General features: G+C 41.2%; 1 protein-coding gene across 1 annotated transcript; it reads left to right on the top strand.

Annotated features, from left to right (window-relative positions):
- The first annotated feature begins 572 nt into the window (after positions 1-572).
- gdpd4a (glycerophosphodiester phosphodiesterase domain containing 4a) lies at positions 573-18,433 on the top strand. The gene is made up of 16 exons (XM_073485028.1): positions 573-634; positions 1,562-1,667; positions 2,158-2,261; positions 2,502-2,595; positions 3,190-3,249; positions 3,366-3,464; positions 3,600-3,693; positions 5,538-5,683; positions 5,771-5,853; positions 6,922-7,072; positions 8,017-8,235; positions 9,531-9,688; positions 12,723-12,870; positions 14,299-14,381; positions 16,003-16,082; positions 18,311-18,433. The coding sequence occupies exons 1-16, from the start codon at positions 573-575 to the stop codon at positions 18,415-18,417; spliced, it is 1,794 nt and encodes a 597-aa protein (XP_073341129.1). The 3' UTR covers positions 18,418-18,433.
- Positions 18,434-19,048: the final 615 nt, after the last annotated feature.

Here is a 19,048-nt window from a genome sequence, read left to right as displayed (position 1 = left end):
TTTGGGAGTTTCCTCACTGACAGGTCTAATTATAGTATTACTGGAGTCAGTCAAAGGTCAGACAGAGGATATGGGTTGATAGATTAGCATAAACACACAGACCATATAGGGCAGGTACTGTTGGTGTGTATGTGTGTGTGTGTGTGTGCGCAACAGCATATTAAGTCACCTGAGCAGACAGGTTATATCAGATATAGGTCAGTGTGTATTTCTGTGAGAGTATCTGTATGTTCTGGGTTAGTTAAAGCAGGCCTCTGGGAAAAAACTAGGCCTCCACTGCCACACACACACACACACACACACACACACACACACACACACACACACACACACACACACACACACACACACACACACTCCTGCTGAGTCTAGTTTTCCTATAAATACATTTTAAATTGATTCAAACTTTCTTCTCCTTCCAGGTGAAGGTGGTGTGGAGGCTGACGCTCCTGCCTTTTTTCCCTCTGTCCTCTCTCGCTCTCTCTCCTGACTCTTCTTCATCCTCCTCTTCCTCCCTCTCTCTCTTCCTCTCTCTCTGTCTGTCTCTGTGATGCCGGGCTGTGGGTGATTGTATGCCCGTGACCAGACTGAAGCTGGGGAAGCTAAAGGTGGTGCGGCGGCAGCTGCTGCAAAGGTGACACACATCACCATCATCACAACCGTCTTCATAAGTGTTCTTACATATTTCAGTCTATACGCATGTAGGCTAATTTCTCTCTAATGCCATTTAAAGGCATTGTGAACTAAAATAATAAGTGACATAATGAATAACTTGCATTATTGGTTGCTGTGGAAACTGTTGCAGTGACTATGGAGATAGGTAGCAATCACGGCTTGTTCTGACTTATGGCAGCCTGCTGTCTGTTTGCACAGTAGGATGAATCACGGTGCTTCTTTCTGTACAGAGACGGTCTGAATGCATCGTCTAAAGAGGGATATTTTATTATTTTTGTGATATTGGTATAACTACTGTATGAATATTAAACACAGTGGTGGGTCTGGGGTTTGGGTGCATTATATTTAAACTGGATCCAGTATCAAATCTGATTTTTGAATCTGAACCCTTTCCGACCCCAAATTTGATTCACACGTCGGACATAAAGGTCCTATTTGTGAGTCTGATTGAGTCTTATTCCCAACTCGTCCAATACTCGACGTCGACCGTTGGCTGGGATGTTGGCCGACCCCTCCTACAATCCCAAAGCTAAAACTTAAAGCTTCCTAATTGTTTTGCACGTCACAAATTAGAAAGTGTAAGGAGAGGTGAAAGATTTGATTTGAAGAGTTTCGTCAGAGCTTTGCAATTCTTTGTATTTAATCAACCTGGAGCCAGATCCAAAATTAATTAGTCTGTATTGCTCTACACCCATCTCTGATAAAACCGGATACCTTATCTTTAAAATCTCTTTCATTCTGTTAAAATGTATCAAATTTGAGTGTTTTGTCTGCTTTTCCAGTATGTGATAATGTTGTTGGAATAGGTTTCGGTTTAATCAGATGAATGTGTGAATGCTCCACTAATTAACTGATGTTTACTTCATTGTTTAATTGACTGTACCAGGTATGAACATCAGCCGTTTGTCTCCTGCCTGGCCGGCCTCTACGGTTGCCAATGGAGACGGTACCAAAGAGCGCGGGCGCAGCCAGGAGAGTGCTGCTGCAGCAAGGTAAACACACAAACACACACACACACACACACACACACACACACACACACACACACACACACACACACACACACCGTCTATAAGCAGTGAGTTGAGTTTGGTTAGTTTGCTGATCGTGCAGAGAGTATTGATTCCCAAGACAGTTTTCCTCCGTCCGTCCTGCTGACTCCAACAGTCAGTTCCTGCTTTTCTCAGAAAAATATCAGCACATATATACTCTGTCAGCTTGTATCTAAATATACTGCTTCCATATGCACTTGTTCCTCTTTATCTGCCAGATTGTGTTGCATCAGGAAGTTTCTGTTTTCCCTCCATTTATGACTATAAATCCTGCTAATATGGGAAACATTATTTTTACATTAAATCTCTAATCATCACAAATGCAGGCTCATTAAGCTTTTTGCTTTATTTATAAAGACCCAGAAACATTTGATCAAAGTGCACGTTAAAGACTTAGTAGTTCAGTAATCAAATAATGTGTGTGATCCAGGTGGAGTGCGGCAGTTTTGGCCTCCTGATCCTCACCTTCTTCCTGAGTTTTTTATTCCTCTATTTCTGGAGTGAAGCTCAGAACGACTACAACGACTTTGACTGGTGGGTCACATACAACACATACTGTGGATAACATGTTGGCATGTTTGTTGTGATTTGCAGGGCGTCTGTTGTCATCATGATGGGGTTAGGGTTAGTTGTGTTTTGTTAAACAAATGACCGTGAATGATTCAACTAATTATTGAATGTATGAGGGAACCAAAACCATCATTCACACTTGATTCACAGCGTGAAGCATCCTGTATGTGGTAGCTGTTGACAGTTTTTCTTGTGCCTCTTAAGGTTCAATTTTGGGACTCTGGGGTTCTGGTTTCCCTGGTCTCTGGTCCTGTTGGTTGTTGCTGCTGCTCTCTTCACATACATCGCCCTACTATTGGTACGCACACTGATGTGATTTCTGCCTGTCTAGCCTGATCAAATTTACAATCATGTATAATATAGAAACAACAATACAAAAAGAAGCAAAAATCAAATCACATCTGTAGTATACTCAGAGGTCTGATTATACACTCCACTGTTTTTACAGCTACTGTAGTGTTGTTGAACAAAACACTTGACCTGACCGCTTCTGTTGTAACTACTGCACCAGTAGTACAACGTTGTCAGCCAGCACCTGATGGGGCCTGACTTAACGTTTTGGTTGAGTGTCACTTTAGTTTTTCTCACTGAACAAAAGTGTTTTGAAACAATGTGTTTCACACTTTTTATATAATTTGGAAAAATGGACACAGGTGAAGTAAGGGAGAAATCTGCATCAACAGAGTTTACTTCAGGACTGCAACTAACGAGAATTTTAATTTTTAATTATCTGTTGATTATTTTGTCTGAGGCATAGAAAAACTTGTGAGTGTGCCATATTAGTTAACTTGTTGTAAACAAATACTTTCAAATAAGCAAATGCCTTGTAGGAGAATGTTCGTTGAAGAAGCCTTATTTACCATTTTTTACTAAATATCTAAACGTTGTTCAGGTTCTGGCGTTGTGTCTGCTTTCTGAGGGTCAGAGGCTGTACCTCCACTGGAGCCACAAGGTATAACACACAATAAATAAACACAAGCACTGTCACACAATTCTGTCCTTTTGTGTTTCAACTTGTTCTAAGTTGTCATAAGTTGTGTTTTCTCTTCTCTCCTGTGTTTGTGTCAGACTGGCATCGTGGTGACGCTGGCGTTCTCCGTCACAGCCACGGCCATCCTGTCTGATCTCTGGAGCAAAGAGTGGAAGACTCTGCTCCTCTCCCTGCAGGTTAGTCGATCCTGACGGACCAGGCAGTTAATACTGTGGCTATTTACATTGTGTTTATAAAAAGTCATAATTTGTGCTTGTTTGAGTGAAATGCTTGAGAGTGTGCTTACTCTTTTACCAATCACTTGTCTTTAGGTGACAGCACCTTTCCTCCATGTGGCTGCAGTCTCACTCATGGCGATTCTCGCCTGGCCGATAGCTTTGCACTTCTTTCGCATGAACAAGAAAGGTAAGCACGCTGAGTATTTATCTTCATAATAAGAAAACTACTCAGTCAACGGTTCGCATCAAATGTGCATAATTGAAGAGCCATCTTACTGGCAGGTCATATTAGCAGAAATGTTCATATTGGTAGGATATTGATATTTTATTTTAAAGTCTTTATTGGCATCGATTGTCATCCTGAAGGACAACATGTAAACAGTTGGTATATGCTAGATGCTTATAACTGATCAATTTAATAATTTATCTTTTCCTCAGTCCAGACCTCTAACCAGCCTAGCCAGGCCCGTTAGGACCCTTTGTACATCAAAATAGTTGAATGTCATGGAGACAGAGAGACAGAGGAATAGAAATCTAGTGAACAGCACAACCAATCTCTTTGACGTAACAGCAGCTACTGAAAGGGAGGACCTTGTTGAAATAACATAATGACTGAGCTGCCCCACCCGCTGGGAATAAAGTTATTCTGACATCAAACATAACCCCTCAGCAAAGTGACGCACTTGTCTGGCATGAATTACACAGCTGTAGATCTCTCTGCCCTCCTGCTTTCGCTTTATGCACTTCCTCTTAACAGAAAATCAATGTCTCATTTTGCTCTCTTGTCTCCGTCTCTCTGATGGTTTCCACCTTCTTTCATTCACTCTGTTTTTCCTGGTCTCTTGATCATTCTGACGTACTCTCTTACCCGCTCTGCCCTTTGCTGCTGTCTTTTTCTTCTCACTTCTCTTGTGGTCACTCTGCCTTGTCTTGCACTGTGGCTGGCTGCCGTTTCCTCCCCACTGAATGGCTTTGACCTCTACGTCTCTCTGCGCCTTTCTTCTCTCTTTGGTCTCCATGGGTACTGTCTCTGGTTGCCATGGAGATTCAGTGGGTAAAGTGATGCTGAGTCATGTTGGGGGTCTCTCCTGGCAGCAGATAAGGGAGAGAGACTTGCCAAAGCACAGGATGTAATGTAACCCTTGATGTGTCAGGGAGGAGTGGATGATGAGTTTTTTTAACACCATGATATCACTGTCGGGTGTGGTTACAGGTGAAAAAGAGCGAGGGCAGAGGATAATTAAACAAGCCTTCAAAAAATCTACTGTAATATATACTGTTTACGTTAGATTGTGGAACTTTGGATAAAGTTTATGTTTCCAGTTGTATGTTTGAACCATTTTCTCGAAAATACCAGTCGTTTTGTTCAAGACCTTGGTCTGCCTTCCCAGTAACATTTGCCTCCTAACCAGACAGCCCTCATTCTGTCTGTTGCCCATATGGCCGTGTTTCAGCACCAGACCACCATGGTGATCCTATCAGGAACGATTTACAGTATATAATCCTGATTAAGTCACATCCTGACAAGTCATCGCAGTGGGCTGCATTTGTAGACCAGGACCAAAAATGTGTTGTTCGTGTACTTTTAGAGGAGTGGTTCCCGAACTTCTTTTAATATCAGTGCACCCCTTCAAAGGAGCTACCTGACGCTCAGTATAAATGCATATAGTCTGTGCACAGGTGGTTAATGGTTTTAACAATTTATCATCAACATTTTGTTAGATTGAATGAAACACAGTTCTTAAGTTTTATTTACGCTGGTTTTTATATTTTTTGCTTTCTTTAAAATGTAATAAAACATTGATAAAAACACACAATAAATGAACAACAATATACATTTTGCCTCATCCTCTTGCAGCAACCGCTTTGGGAACCACAATGCTCCCTAAGTTTGTATTCATCAGCAATAAGATTTTGTAAATCCTGGATTAAGAAAGAAAGCCAACATCTCGTATCGAGATTAAAAAAAGATAAAGACGTTTTTGAATCAATGCTCATCTCAGTACCTCTGTGCTGTTGTGTGGTCTCCAGTGCGTCAGGTGGCTGTCCTGGGTCTGTACCTGTCCGTGCTGTTCTCTCTCTACCTGGTTCCTCTGGGGATGTACTCACCCTGCATCAAAGAGGCAGGAACACTGGGCCCTGCCCCGAAACTCATCGGACACAGAGGAGCGCCCATGGTAAGACTGGAACTGTCTTAATTCTGTCATCAACTTCACTGCTGAGATCTGGTGATGTTGACAAAGTGTATGTGTGTGTGTCTGTAGCTGGCTCCAGAGAATACTGTGATGTCGTTTGAGAAGGCAGTGGAAGCCGGAGGAGAAGGACTGGAGACCGACGTCACTATCAGGTATTACCAACTCTTACCTGTGTGTGAGTTTATGTGTCTGTAGAGCGTGTATTCTTGTAATAATAAATACTGATGAACAAAAGCATCTAAGCTTCTTGAGGACCCGGCATTGTTGTTTTCAAACAAATCATTTCTTCTCTCACTGTCGTCACACCTGAACCACAGCCGTAGGCGTCAGTAGTGCTCCGAACCACTGTAGTTTAAACACAAGTGAATACCTCGAAGCATGGCAAGATGGATTCTGAGTAATTGAAAAAATTGATAAAACGTAGTTGTTTCAAGGGGACCCAATTATATTTCACCAAAAGTGAAATTTTAAAATCATTAAGCATTTAATAACACAAGAGATTACAAGATGTTCAGTCAACTGTGCAGTGATGCTGAGTCTGTGCCTTGATGCTAATTGTACAGATCAGATGCTAGCGTGCTACCCTCAGTGCTAAGGTGATTACTGCCATGCTAATCCAGTTAGCCGTTAGCCCTCTCATTAGCCCACGGCTGGTGGGTGAGCACGCTCATTCACAGCCTGAAAACAGGGGGATTAGCTACATGGCATGACTCAGCGTTAGCGGGTTAGCTTTAATCCCATGCTGCTAGTGACCCCAGTGAGTCTGGTAGTTCTGGTAGTGTGTGTAAAAATGAGGTGTGTGTGGTCTGCATAATTGATTGTGGCTGCTAGGCACTTTCTGTGTAATTAAACTGTCAAGGGTTTTGTGAGGCAATTTATTACTCTGTGTGTGTGTGTGTGTGTGTGTGTGTGTTTATGGGCATATACATAACTGATATCAATCGAGTGATTAATTAAGATGACGGGCTGATCTCGCTGAGATTGCTTGTGTGACTTAATTTGACGGCTGGTGTTTTGAGCAGTGAGCAGAGATTTGGAGAATGAAATGCTTATTGGTGACTTGAATCATTCTCTCTCCTCCCCTCATTTCCTCTCCTCTCATTCACATTCACTTGTCACGAATTAACTCTCATTTTTGTGTCCTGCGCTCTCTCACCTCGCTAACATCCTGATTGCTCACGCTGACACCTTGTTAATATCCCGTCTCTCTCTCTCTGTAGTTATGACGGCGTTCCCTTCCTGATGCATGACTCCACTCTGAGGAGAACCACTAACGTCGCAGAGGTTTTTCCAAATCGAACACACCTCGATGCCTCCATGTTCACTTGGGCAGAGCTACAGCAGCTGAACGCTGGCGACTGGTTCTTATCGGTGAGGCTAACACACGCACATTCTCAAAATATATAATATCATTTTGTCACTGAAGTGTGAAATTCAAACTGGAGGCTGAATGACAGACACTGTAACCTAAAGACTTGAAAAACCTGAAAACATTTAACCTATCTTGAGATCTGACTGTCTGTTTTCTATCTTCTCAACACAAAATACAATATTGTTGCTTAATGAAAACACATCTCGAAATTCACTTTTAGATTAATGCTGATGTTTGATTGATTTTATGTAATAAAATCCAGAGGGTGAATGATTTACTGAACCTCGAGAGAAGAAAGGTCATGTAAGAACATGGACACTGACCACATTTGAGTCCACATTTATAAAACTGAACGTAAATAACATGGATGCTGTCTGTGCTCTAGGGATTATGTTGAAAAGTAATAAGTATTAATTAGAAATAAAGCTCTGATGCAGCTACAATAACAATGTCACCTCATGTGCACTGTAAAATAGGCTCATTCTTCTTTTACATTTTTTTTTAGATGTTTCCTGGAAAATAACCAGATTAAACTAATTTATGACGAGACAAACGGGGTCCCTCCAAAACAATAACGAACAGTTAAACCCCATAGTGTTTTAACTCCAGACACCGCTGGACATCAGCCCAATTTTTATCATATTTTTCTGTTGATGATTTGTTTGTTTTTTTATCTGATTTCCTGTTGTTTGGCATGGATTACTCAGCTGTAGATCTCCCTGCCTGCCCTCTTTCTCTCTCAGCACTTCCTCTTAACAGAAAATCAATGTCTCATTTCCCTGCTTGATTCTCCTTCTCTTGTCTTCTCTGATGCTCTCTGTCTTCTTTCATTCTCTCCCTGTTTTTTAAATTTTTTTTATAAATATTTAAAATATACACTGCTAAATCTGGATTTTTTCCGTACCTGAATTCTCTGAATGACCAAACACACGCTCTCTTACAGAGGGATCCATTTGCTACCCTGTCATCCCTGTCAGAGGCAGACTGCTCCCAGGCTCAGAACCAGTCTGTTCCCTCACTAGCCCAGTTCCTGGAGGTAGCGGCCCGTAGTGGCGGACTAGTGCTTTTTGACCTGCGCAGGCCACCATACGGACATCCCTACAGTCAGTCGTACATCAACATCACTCTGCAGGTGGTGCAGGCCCACATCAACTCCTCACAGGTAAGTGTACAGGGTGGATGGACGGTACTTTGTATGACTTGTCAAGTCAGTTTTATTTCTAAAGCCCAAGAGTAACTCAAGTTGTTGGACCCTGGTTCCAATCAGAGTCCTTTAAAATTGAGTATCTGCTGATCAAACTGACATTACATAGCAGCAGAATATGAAATGTTTTATGGGATATTTTATTTTTATTTTAACAAAAAACAAATAATTCCCTATCGTACCTGTATGAATACAATTTGTGCCCATATACTCTAGACAAGCATGCCACATTCACAGAAATATTGTTTTCTTTTATAAGACTATAGTTGATCTTTTCAAGAGGAATTCAACTGTTCTTTGCCAAAGATGATTTGAGGGGAATCAAATTTCCAAGTCACCGTTACGCCTTTTCTGGCCACACATAAAGTGATTTCCATTAATTTAATTTGGGAATCAGGTAAAGATCTGCCGACGTGTCAGAGCAGAGCTATTCATCAGTTGTTCAGATCTGAATCCCATCTTGCTCTAAATTAAAGAAAACCTGGATTCGGGCCCTCGTTCAGCAGTATCGAGTACATTTTAGAAATGAATTTGTATCATGGCCAGTTTTGATTAAAGATGTATCTGGGACCCTTGCATTTTTCTCAAGCTCCTTAAATTCTGAATTCCAGAGTCTTTTTTCAGAAGTATTAAATTATTAAATGATGTGAATGAAAGTTTAATGGGAAGTTCTGACTTCTGAAATTGACGTGATGCGATCTGCTAGAGAGAAGACGCCTCACTCTGTTTGAGTTTTCTGAATTACAGAGACACTTCATGGACGGGCTTCCCTCACAAAGGATCTTTGGTACAGACAAATCTGACAACAGCCAAGTTTCAGTTTTCCCCGTCATTAAGTTACACAGGAATTAACATTAATATGACCTGCAACTGCTGACAAAATGACACATTCTCTTTGCAAGAGAAAGAGAGCGAGAGTCAGGGTTTTATAAATTGATTTACATGGACACCATAATTCACCATTAATCGCACCACTGGACCCAAAACATTTTTCATGTTTCTGCAACACTTGGTAGCAGAGGTGTCCAAAAACAGTAGAGAACATAAGGATCAGAATTTGAACCAATACAATGAGCCCAAATGGGCCACAATACCGATCCTTATGACTGGATGGAGAAATCTTCTGATCTCTCCGATTGTTGCAAGTGGTGACTTACAACGTATTTTGTGCTTTTGTTGATGTGTGTTTGTGTATCTTAATGTGTTTATTGGGCTTATGTGTGTGTTTTTTTTTTATGTGTGTTCGTGTGTAGGTGCTGTGGCTGCCATCTGAGGACAGGGAGCTGGTCCAGGCTGTGGACCCACAGCTGCAACAGACATCTGGAGAAAAGGCGTCTATTCAGGAGCTGACCGACGGCCACATCACCAGACTGAACCTTCACTACAGCACCATGTCACAGCAGCAGATCAGGTACATGCACACACACATGCACAGACATTTAGTGAAGGTAACAATGCCATGACATAAAAAACTTTTAAAAAGATTTGCGACATGTGACGATTTTATGCACAGTTTTATGATGTTTTCAGTGAAAACAGATCGCTGTTGTTGACAGATTTTGACCTAAAAATAACAGATTGGTTTGAAATGATTTGCATCTCAGATATCAGATTTACAGAAAACAGTTTTTTACAAGTAAAAAAATGACAATAATTGCCCCTTAATATAAAAATACAGTACATTCAGACACAGTTATGCAATCATTTCCATCTACCTAATAAAACAGCCTGGTCTGTACTTTCTGTCTGTGCGTGTGAAGTTATGTAACTCAAGGTACAGATGGCCACCGAGTCCTCAGAGTCTCCATTTTGGTGTTTGTAGAACAGCCGCAGGGAAGTGAGAGGACGGAGGGGGAGGGAGAGAGAGGGAGTTCAAGGGCAGGTGGGTGAGAAGTTCATGGCAGGAGTCAGGAGAGAGAAAGAGGAGAGACTGAGGAGCAGAGGAAAAGAAAACTTTAGGAAGGATTTCTTCAGTAATTGGTCGGAGTGATAGGAGTGAGGAGGGCAGTGCAGGAGGTGCAGATGGGTTGGAGAGGAGGTGGTTTACAGGAGAAGAGGGTATGAGAGGCTGATAAGTGGCAGAAGAGAAACGAGTGGGAGGTACTTGAGCATAAACAGAAGCTGTGGGAGAACAATGTGGAAAGAACAGGGCTGAAAAGATGGTTGAGTGACTCACACGTTGATGGTTTTTAACAGATCTCACACAGTCCACTGAAATAGTTTCCCCATGGTGCTGCTGATTCATCTCCACCGTAATATCTCATTGAAACATGGAAATATCAGCTTTGATGGCACCGTAGGTGTCACTGCCTAGAGAGGCCCGGTCGGATGAGTCATGTTGGAACATTGTGCGGTAACAATTGTGGTAAAAGTTGCTCATTAGACATCGTTTGTGTGATTACTATAATCAGTGGGTAGTCGAAGTTTATATGGTGATTATTTTATCGTTAATCTGTACAGTGATCTACTGATGATTAGAAGGGAAGAACAAATCTGCTCTGTCTCTAACGGACAAGCTTTACTATATCAAAACTAGGGCTGGGTGTGATTCAAGACTTTCACATCAAAAGTACAGATAACGATGCTTTCTCACAACAGTTTTTGAGTGACCACAATGATTGAAAAGGCGCTGATGTTACATGTTCATATCCATAACTTTTTATGGCAGCAGCAGTCTGTGAAAATGATTCATTAAAGATTAAAGAAGGGAACGAAATACAGAAGCTACAGTGAAATTTGTGCATCGATTTCAGTATTTTTTTATGTTGCTCACTGCTTTGCTCAGCTATCTAGAATCGCTTACTGCCCCTTTTAAATGTGTGTTAAGAGTTTAGATAACGTTCAGGGTGAATTCTGGAGTTGGAGAGGGTATTTAAGTGCTGATAAAGCATGACGCTGGTACTCCTGACTTTTTCAACAACTTTTTAATAAGTCACAAGTGCACCGTTTGAACTGACCCTCAGTGTGATGTCACAACCAGAAATAATAATGAGATTATACAACTCTGGGAGATTATACAACTCCAGGTTGTATAACCTGGCAAAGACTTCGTCTCAGCTCTGATCTTTCTCATAATAGAAAATCTCTCTCTCTCTCTCTCTCTCTCTCTCTCCCTCTCTCTCTCTCTCTGTCTCTCTCTCTCTCTCGGTCTGTTTACCTCAGCAGATGATCATTAGACTTTCAAAGGACACTTTCATCCCAACAGGCAGTCAGGGACTGGGTGTGTGCGTGTGTGTTTGTGTGCTGCTCTCTTCCTCGTACCCTCCCTCCATCCTGTAACCATCAACCATCTTGCAGTTTTTCTTCCTTCTTGCCAATGTTGATTTACATCCTTTTGGAGGAGAATTCTGTGTTTTGTCTCTGGTTATAGCAAGAGTAAACAAACAAGATGTGAGGAAGGTCACCCTTGTTTTGTAGGGATTTGCACGTATGACATTCTTCTAGGTCAGTATATTTTGTGCCCCTAATTGAGGACGTGGAGCTCTTTCCACCCCACCCTATTTACACGTGGTATTAAAATGGGATCTGTATCTTGACACATTATCCCTGATAATAAATGATCCGATCTTGCCTGCATGTACACTTGGTATTTTAATGCATTCTCATTATCCTCATAGAAAATTGCATCTGTGTCCGCCAGAGCAAATCCTGGCCATGATTAATTTGAGTTTGTGGCAAATCAGCCCCAGACTCCTTAAAAAGGAGTCTAACTATGAGTTAGGGGAAACTTTATAAACTATGTGAAATGCTGTGTACCACAAATGACTAATTATTTGTTGTAAATTAAGCAATTTTAATACATTAAGTTATTAACGTCCTTGTATAATATAAATATTGTCAGTTTGTCCTGGTGTGTTGCAGTACTGCCTTGATAACAGCAGATCAGCTGGACATGTTGCACACACAGTTATTAACTACTGTATATTATTTATTTCTCACCCATATAGCTCTGATATTTCACTAATGACTAACGTATCTTTTGGCTCTGTCATGGCACAGAATAGATATATAATTCGTAACCACAGGCATATCACTTTCTGCCTTTTTGTTTGCTCGCTCTTTTGAACGTTTTGAAGTTGAACGGCCGGGTGTACAAGGGGTAAATGGTGTGTGGGCTGCAGATCACAGTGAGATGTTAGTCTGTACTACCTTTTTCCAAGCTCCAGCTGTGGCCAGAAAGTCTATATCATCCATGTTGTCATCATCTGTTTTTCCCCATCTTTTGTGTCGAGATGCAGGGCAATTTGTGCATTTTAGGACAACTGAGTTTTGGGTTCAGTTTTATTTAGTTTTGGTAATCTCAGTCCAAGACGTTATGTGTTTTTTTTCTGTTGTGTATAGATTTATTGGTGAGCAAGTTTACAGGAGACTTAAATTTGTTTCTCCTGGATTATTTAAACAACATAGTGACATGTTTTATTTTCTTCCTTCCTCTGTCTCTACAGTAAGTACCAGTCAGAGAACATCAGTACGAACCTGTACGTGATCAGCCAGCCGTGGCTCTACACTCTGGCCTGGTGCGCTGGAGCTCAGTCCGTAACCACCAACTCCATCCACATCCTGTCCAACATCGACAAGCCGCTCTTCCTCATGGTGAGCAGATCCAACTCTTATTATCAGATAGGAACGACTGTCCTCTCATAATTGTCCACAGTGATTGGACAGGTGACTGGTCTGTCTTGGTGAATATGAAAAAAATCATCATCATCAACATCATCAATATCCAAGGGAGCAAGAAACAAATGAAGAGAAATCAACATTCAAAATATTTAATAGATTTAATTGATTTTCACAGTTTTATGAATTAAGTTCATAAAAACATTTGATTATAGCACCAGTTTTACTGGATAATCCAGTGATGGCCATGAAATGATCTTAATTGATTACAGTTGGTAATTATTATGTCAAACCAATAAGGGTTTGAAGAGCGTTGTGGGGCTGTAATACAAAATGTATGTCACCACTGTCCAAATAGCGAAGTACAAACCATCTACTAGTTAGTTTTGACCTGTCGGTGAACCGACTGAATCCTTTCTAACTGGCTGCCATCAAAATGTGGTTTAAAAAATTCATTATTATAGTCACATATGCAATATGACACATTACTGAGTCATCTGGGATGCCTCTTAACTTCTCTCAGACTTAGGCTTTTGGAAAGCTCCCTCCAGGGTGAAGATATTCAGAAATGTGGTTTTCGGTGTTTACGTCTGAACATGCGGAAATGGACATTTTTGGAAACAATGACACAGACACACACACGTTTATCAGTCTTTGTAGCATAATTGGCAAATGTGAACTCAGAGAATGTGTCATGATATTGGAGTATTTGAGTTTGTGCAGTGATGGAGTGGACATTGGTAACACAATGATGGAAAAAAGAGACCAAAAAAGCTGCTTACAAGATTCTGTGACGAGCAGTCACCCTTCCCTGCCTCGTTCATAGTATTTTCTGTAGCTCAGCCACTGACCAGAGTATACAGTCTGAACCCCCCACCCAAAAAAAATAACCTGTTTTTCTAAATATATGTCCGTGTGGACCAGGCCTTAGAGCTACCTTTACTTTGTGAATTACTCTTAGACGCACCCCTTATTTTAAGGATTTTCTCCTGACTTGGAAACATAGGGGCTCCTTTTGGCCTCCGGATGTTTGTCAGTATGTCTCCAGACTTGTACTGTTGTATTTTAGACATCTAGAATTTGCTCTTATCCGCTGTGACTTGCGGCAGGTAGGAGGTTCTGTATCAGTCTGAAAATCTCTTCAGCAGGTGTCGTGGGTGTTTGAAGATTGAGTCTGTGACCTTCTGGTTACATAAACCTTCTCTCTCACCACCTACACGTCTGTGTAAAATATGTTTGATTGCATTTTTAATACGAGTGTTCAAGTCCAAGCCCAATGCTTTGATGTCACTTAATGAAATGATGATATTCATGTTCACACTCTTCTGTCTCTGTTCCAACAAATCTGTGCAGCTCTTTTATCAGCAAACGTAATCAACTCCTCTTATCTCCGTCTCTCTCCAGACTCCAGAGGAATACAGTTTGATGTGGATTCTGACTGATGCTGTGTCTGCCCTCCTCATCATCGCAGTTTTCATATTCCACTGGTGCGTAGACACACACACACACACACACACACACACACACACACACTGCTCTTATAATTATCCTCCTTTGGTAATGATAACGTCTGGTGTTGGGGTGGTGAAGCTGTGCAGGACTGAGTCATCCTGGCTGCTGATGAGGTTTTATTAATATTTAGTGTGAGATGTCAGTTTACAGATCGACTGACGGTGAAGTCCAGTTCTTATTGTGTATTTGTGCTGAGGATGAAATCCAGCTGGAATGGGAAATGTTGACGTCATTGTTGTTGTATAGTTGTGTGCAAAACTGACAAATAAAACCAGCCGTCGCTTTTCATCATTTCGGTTGAGACTGTGAATGAAACACAGACAACGACGGGCTGAAGGAACCTTTTAGATCCTTGAAAAGTAGTTCCCTTGACCAGAAGTTTTGGGTATTTTGGGTTGAAACGCAGCTCAAGATTAAAGACTTCAGTTATTTCAAAGAGAGAGAGAGAGAAGACAACTCAAAAATGCTAAAATGCTGATTTATTTTTCAACCTGCAGCTAATTTACGTAGTATTATCTGTCATTTATATCACTTATAATATCTGTTATGCAAGCTTAATTGCAGAGATGATATAGCAACACTAAACCGATTTGAGTTCATCGCAATGAAGTGATCAGACAAGTAGAAACAGGAATATTAGAAATGTAGAAATATGGGTAATATCTGTGTGGCTTATTTTAAACACTTGTTCTCGTTGATTGTTGAGTTTGAACACATCGGGATTCTTGTCAACAGATGTCTCAGTGAAATCAAAGAAAGAAAGAAAAGAAATCATGTTAGGAATTTTGGCTTGTGTAATGCCCAGATCCAGAATAAGACGTTCATTATCTTGCATATAAAATCACTCTTAAGCAGCCAGTATGGCTCAACTGAAGTGCTTGTTTGATGCTTCAGAAGACCCTTCTTCCCCAAACCTTTCCAGTTGTGGGAGCTGTGTGACACTCACTCAAACCACTCACAGCAATCGCTCAGGTTAGCGTTTCTGGGATTAGGATTATTTTTCTTTGCACAGTTTTGTGTGTACAAACGAGTGCAACGCTATGAATGCCTTCCAGGAGAGACTGTCTGATAATGTGCACTGTTTTTTCCATGTTTTAAATGATTATCATATCTTGCCTCTATGACCTTGGCTTTTCACCCCGCCTTCAAGTGTGTCTGTTCAGAGCAACTATACAAACTTTTGCTTTCTGACTTGTTGTTTTCGAGCATAACCTGGCCCTTAGACTGAGGATATGAACAGAGTGAGAGTGTGAATGTCAGAAAGGGTCATCGCCTCCTCCGGGCCAGATGAGGCCCTTCACCACAAAGGACTGGATATTTGTCTGCCTCTGTGGTTTTATTTTTACTTTAGTAGTTGTTTAGCATCATTGCTTTCATCATCAGTTCCTCTCTTCTCCTTTTGATACTGGGCTTCATCGACATTCACCTGGACCCCCTCACACACACTCGTCCTCACGCATGCATGATGTACACATCAAAGCAGTGTGTGTTCATGTGACTGTCTCAAAGCACTTTGGTAAACACAGAAACACACCTGGTTGTTCTCTGCTGCTCTGATCTCTCTGTCTGGTGTGTGTGTGTGTGTGTGTGTCACAGGTGGAGAGAGAGAGGTCTGCCCTTCTGGTCCGGCAGCCGTCAGACTCATGAGAACGGACCGTACAGCAAGTTCAGGACGGGTATGAGAACATTTTCTTCTCTTCATCCTGTGTCGAGGCTCCTGTTTCATTTCCATTTTATTTATTGCTCGTCTCATCCTGTCAGATATTAGCTGTGTTGACTCCGATTCAGGGTCATCCCTGACGAGGCCGAGGTTAGGATACCTCATCTCACTGCTTAAGTGAGAGAACGACAAAAGGCAAAAAACTATTAGAGAAAAGGCTGTTGTCACTAGCTAGACAACCTACCTACCTACTTTTGGTTCTACTTAACAATTTTCCTGAATAAAAGAGAAGATGGAAACAAGACTAAAAGAAAGTCTTAAAACAGAATAATGTAACTTATCTCTGCATTTAAAACATTTTGTTTCGAATCAACAAATGTAAATTTAATATATCGAGACTCACAGAGAAAGTCTTGGCCAGATTGTTGTCGGAGTACGCTGACATTTTGGAAAATCCTCTTGTTTGCTGTCTTCCCTCGATGTTAGTATCCAAATCAAATACATCTCTGTTGATCAGCACACATTTAGGATGTGGTTTTAATGGAGCTGCTGGTCTTCATTGAAAGAGGAAAAATGCTTTTCAACAGGTTTGAAGTGTTGTTGACTTCAAATCTAAGAATCACTTGAGTTTTGTTCACTTGTAAAATTGTGTGAAGCCGGAAACTTCACTGTGAGGACAATTCTTCTTAAAAAATTGCTCATACAAGTCTCTTAGCTAACCCTAACCCACACAGAGATGTAACTGATATCGATCCTAACAAACATTCCCAACACGTCAGAGTATTCATTAATATGTTGTGTGGCTCCACATTATTTTATGTTTACCGTCTTTGCATGCAGTGATCTCCTGCTGTGTGTGTTGTGTGTGTCAGACTCTTCAGACGTCATCTGTGTTCGTTGGAGCCCCCTCCACTCTGAACCCCCTGCTGGAGCCCTCGTCTCCCTCCCCTTGGTCTTCAACCCATGACCTCCTGCATGTCAGCCCTGCATGTCAGTCCCTCAGGAACCTTGTATGAACCCTGAACCCTGTGTGAACTATACAACCTTCTGTGGTTCCTGTAAAAAACTAGCATTAACCCTCTATAAAGCCTGTAGACAGCATAGAGAGAGATTTCTGTGATTTAAATAACTGTGGCGATTAAGGTTCACTTGGCAAGCAACAGCAAAATGATACTCAAAATGTAAAAAATGAGGAGGTCATGTACAGATACTTGATATATGCATCTTAAAATCATAGAAAAAATATCCTAAATCCAGAGAGTAGCTATAATCAGAGAAAATAAGGTTTAGTCGATGTAGTAACATCTTATCTGTACAAGCACTGCCTGTATATAAAGATGGACAACATGACAGCTCCCTGAAAGTGAAGCAAAAACATCTTGATCGCCCCCTGGTGGAGGATATACACCCTCGCTCTCCATGTTACTAATAATATCTATTTTTTATGAGTACAGTATAAAAACTCAAAGTACATGTGAAACACAAACGTTGTTTCTCTAATTTTAGGTCATTCTTCTCACACTGATATATGTTCAGGTGCTCATGCATCCAGTGAATTTGGTTTAAGTGAACCAGCAAAATGGCAGCGCTCGTATCCAGTGTATTATTAATTATAATTTTGTCAAGTGGAGAAGTGTCGTCCATCTTAATATATGTCAATGAGTACAAGCCTTAGTGTACATAAAGAGCTGCAAGTGGTGTCACAAACGTGATAAAAATCCTGCACCAACCACAAATAGAGTGCTGTAGTAATGAGTCCTAAAACCCAGAAATCAGTTTTTTAAATTTTTTTGGTTTTTGGTTGAATGCCTGAAATAAGGTCTGTGATTTACACAGGCTTAAGGTAATTACACGGTTTGTTCTTCATCATTAAATGTCCCATAATATCCGGCATCCCTAAACCGCTCTATGACGTCCAATATATAAAGCCTTGAAATAAGTCCTCACCACCACATACGTGTCCCTGCATTTTGCACCAAACTCAGCAGTTTGCATGCTGCTTCTTTTTTTAATCTCATCTTTGCATTTCTAGATGCATGGCTGTCTTATTCCTGGTTATATTAATGTATACTTTCAATGCTCACATTGCCAGTGTTTAGCTACCTTCCTGTACTTACCCACCCCCTCATATATGTTTCATGTGCACCCCCTGATTTCAGTACGGCCTTTATATTAGCCACAATGCTTCTTATCAGGTGAAGGAATAAACTCTAAACTGTTTAACCTTTGCCTCCGGTTTTGCAGAGCTGAGTGATGTGTGGTCCATCTCCAGCGTCAACGTCCGGCCTGACCTACGGAGCACGCCCAGTTCCCCCAGTAACCCTCACCTGCCCACCATCACGGAGGAGTGACTGGGAGAGAGACAGAGAGAGACGAAGAAAGAGAGAGGCAAGCTAGAGAGGTACAGATAATGAGAGATGGAAAAACGTACATAAGAGAGAGAGAGAAAAGCGCAGAGGAACCCAGAAATGTGTCGATCACTCGTGTGAAATAACCAAATCTGTTTTGTCTTTCACCTAAATTGTGTGTCACTCATAGTGAGAAGCTGATTGAGAAAATATCTTAAAATTAAAGAAAAAAAATAATGAATTCTCCAAATAAGAGAAGAAAAAAGGAGCAGATTTTTAGAGATATTTAAGAATCAGGACAAAGTGACCAAAGTGAGGTAAAGTCAGACAGCACACTCTCTCTTCTTTCCCCACTTCCTCTCTCATCCTCTCAGTCTGTGGGCCGAGTGCCTGCAGAAACTGAACCGCTGAACCAAACCTCATTCACTGATCTGCCATCAGGGACGGAGCTGAGAGACTCTGGAAACGAGCCCGGGACCGTCAGTGTTCATTTTCATACTGCTATTTCATAGATGCCATTAAAATGCCCGGGCAGTGAGGACACTGGCCCAGAGGCTGACATGTTTGAGAACATTTTCATCATTCAACTCCACCAGCTGAGCTCAACGACACAAGACGTTAACAAAATGAAACC

This window comes from Pagrus major, chromosome 2 (genome assembly GCF_040436345.1).
Source record: "Pagrus major chromosome 2, Pma_NU_1.0".
Classification (NCBI taxonomy): domain Eukaryota; kingdom Metazoa; phylum Chordata; class Actinopteri; order Spariformes; family Sparidae; genus Pagrus; species Pagrus major.
Note: the sequence above shows the minus strand (reverse complement) of the source record. Positions and strands in the feature narration are given on the sequence as shown.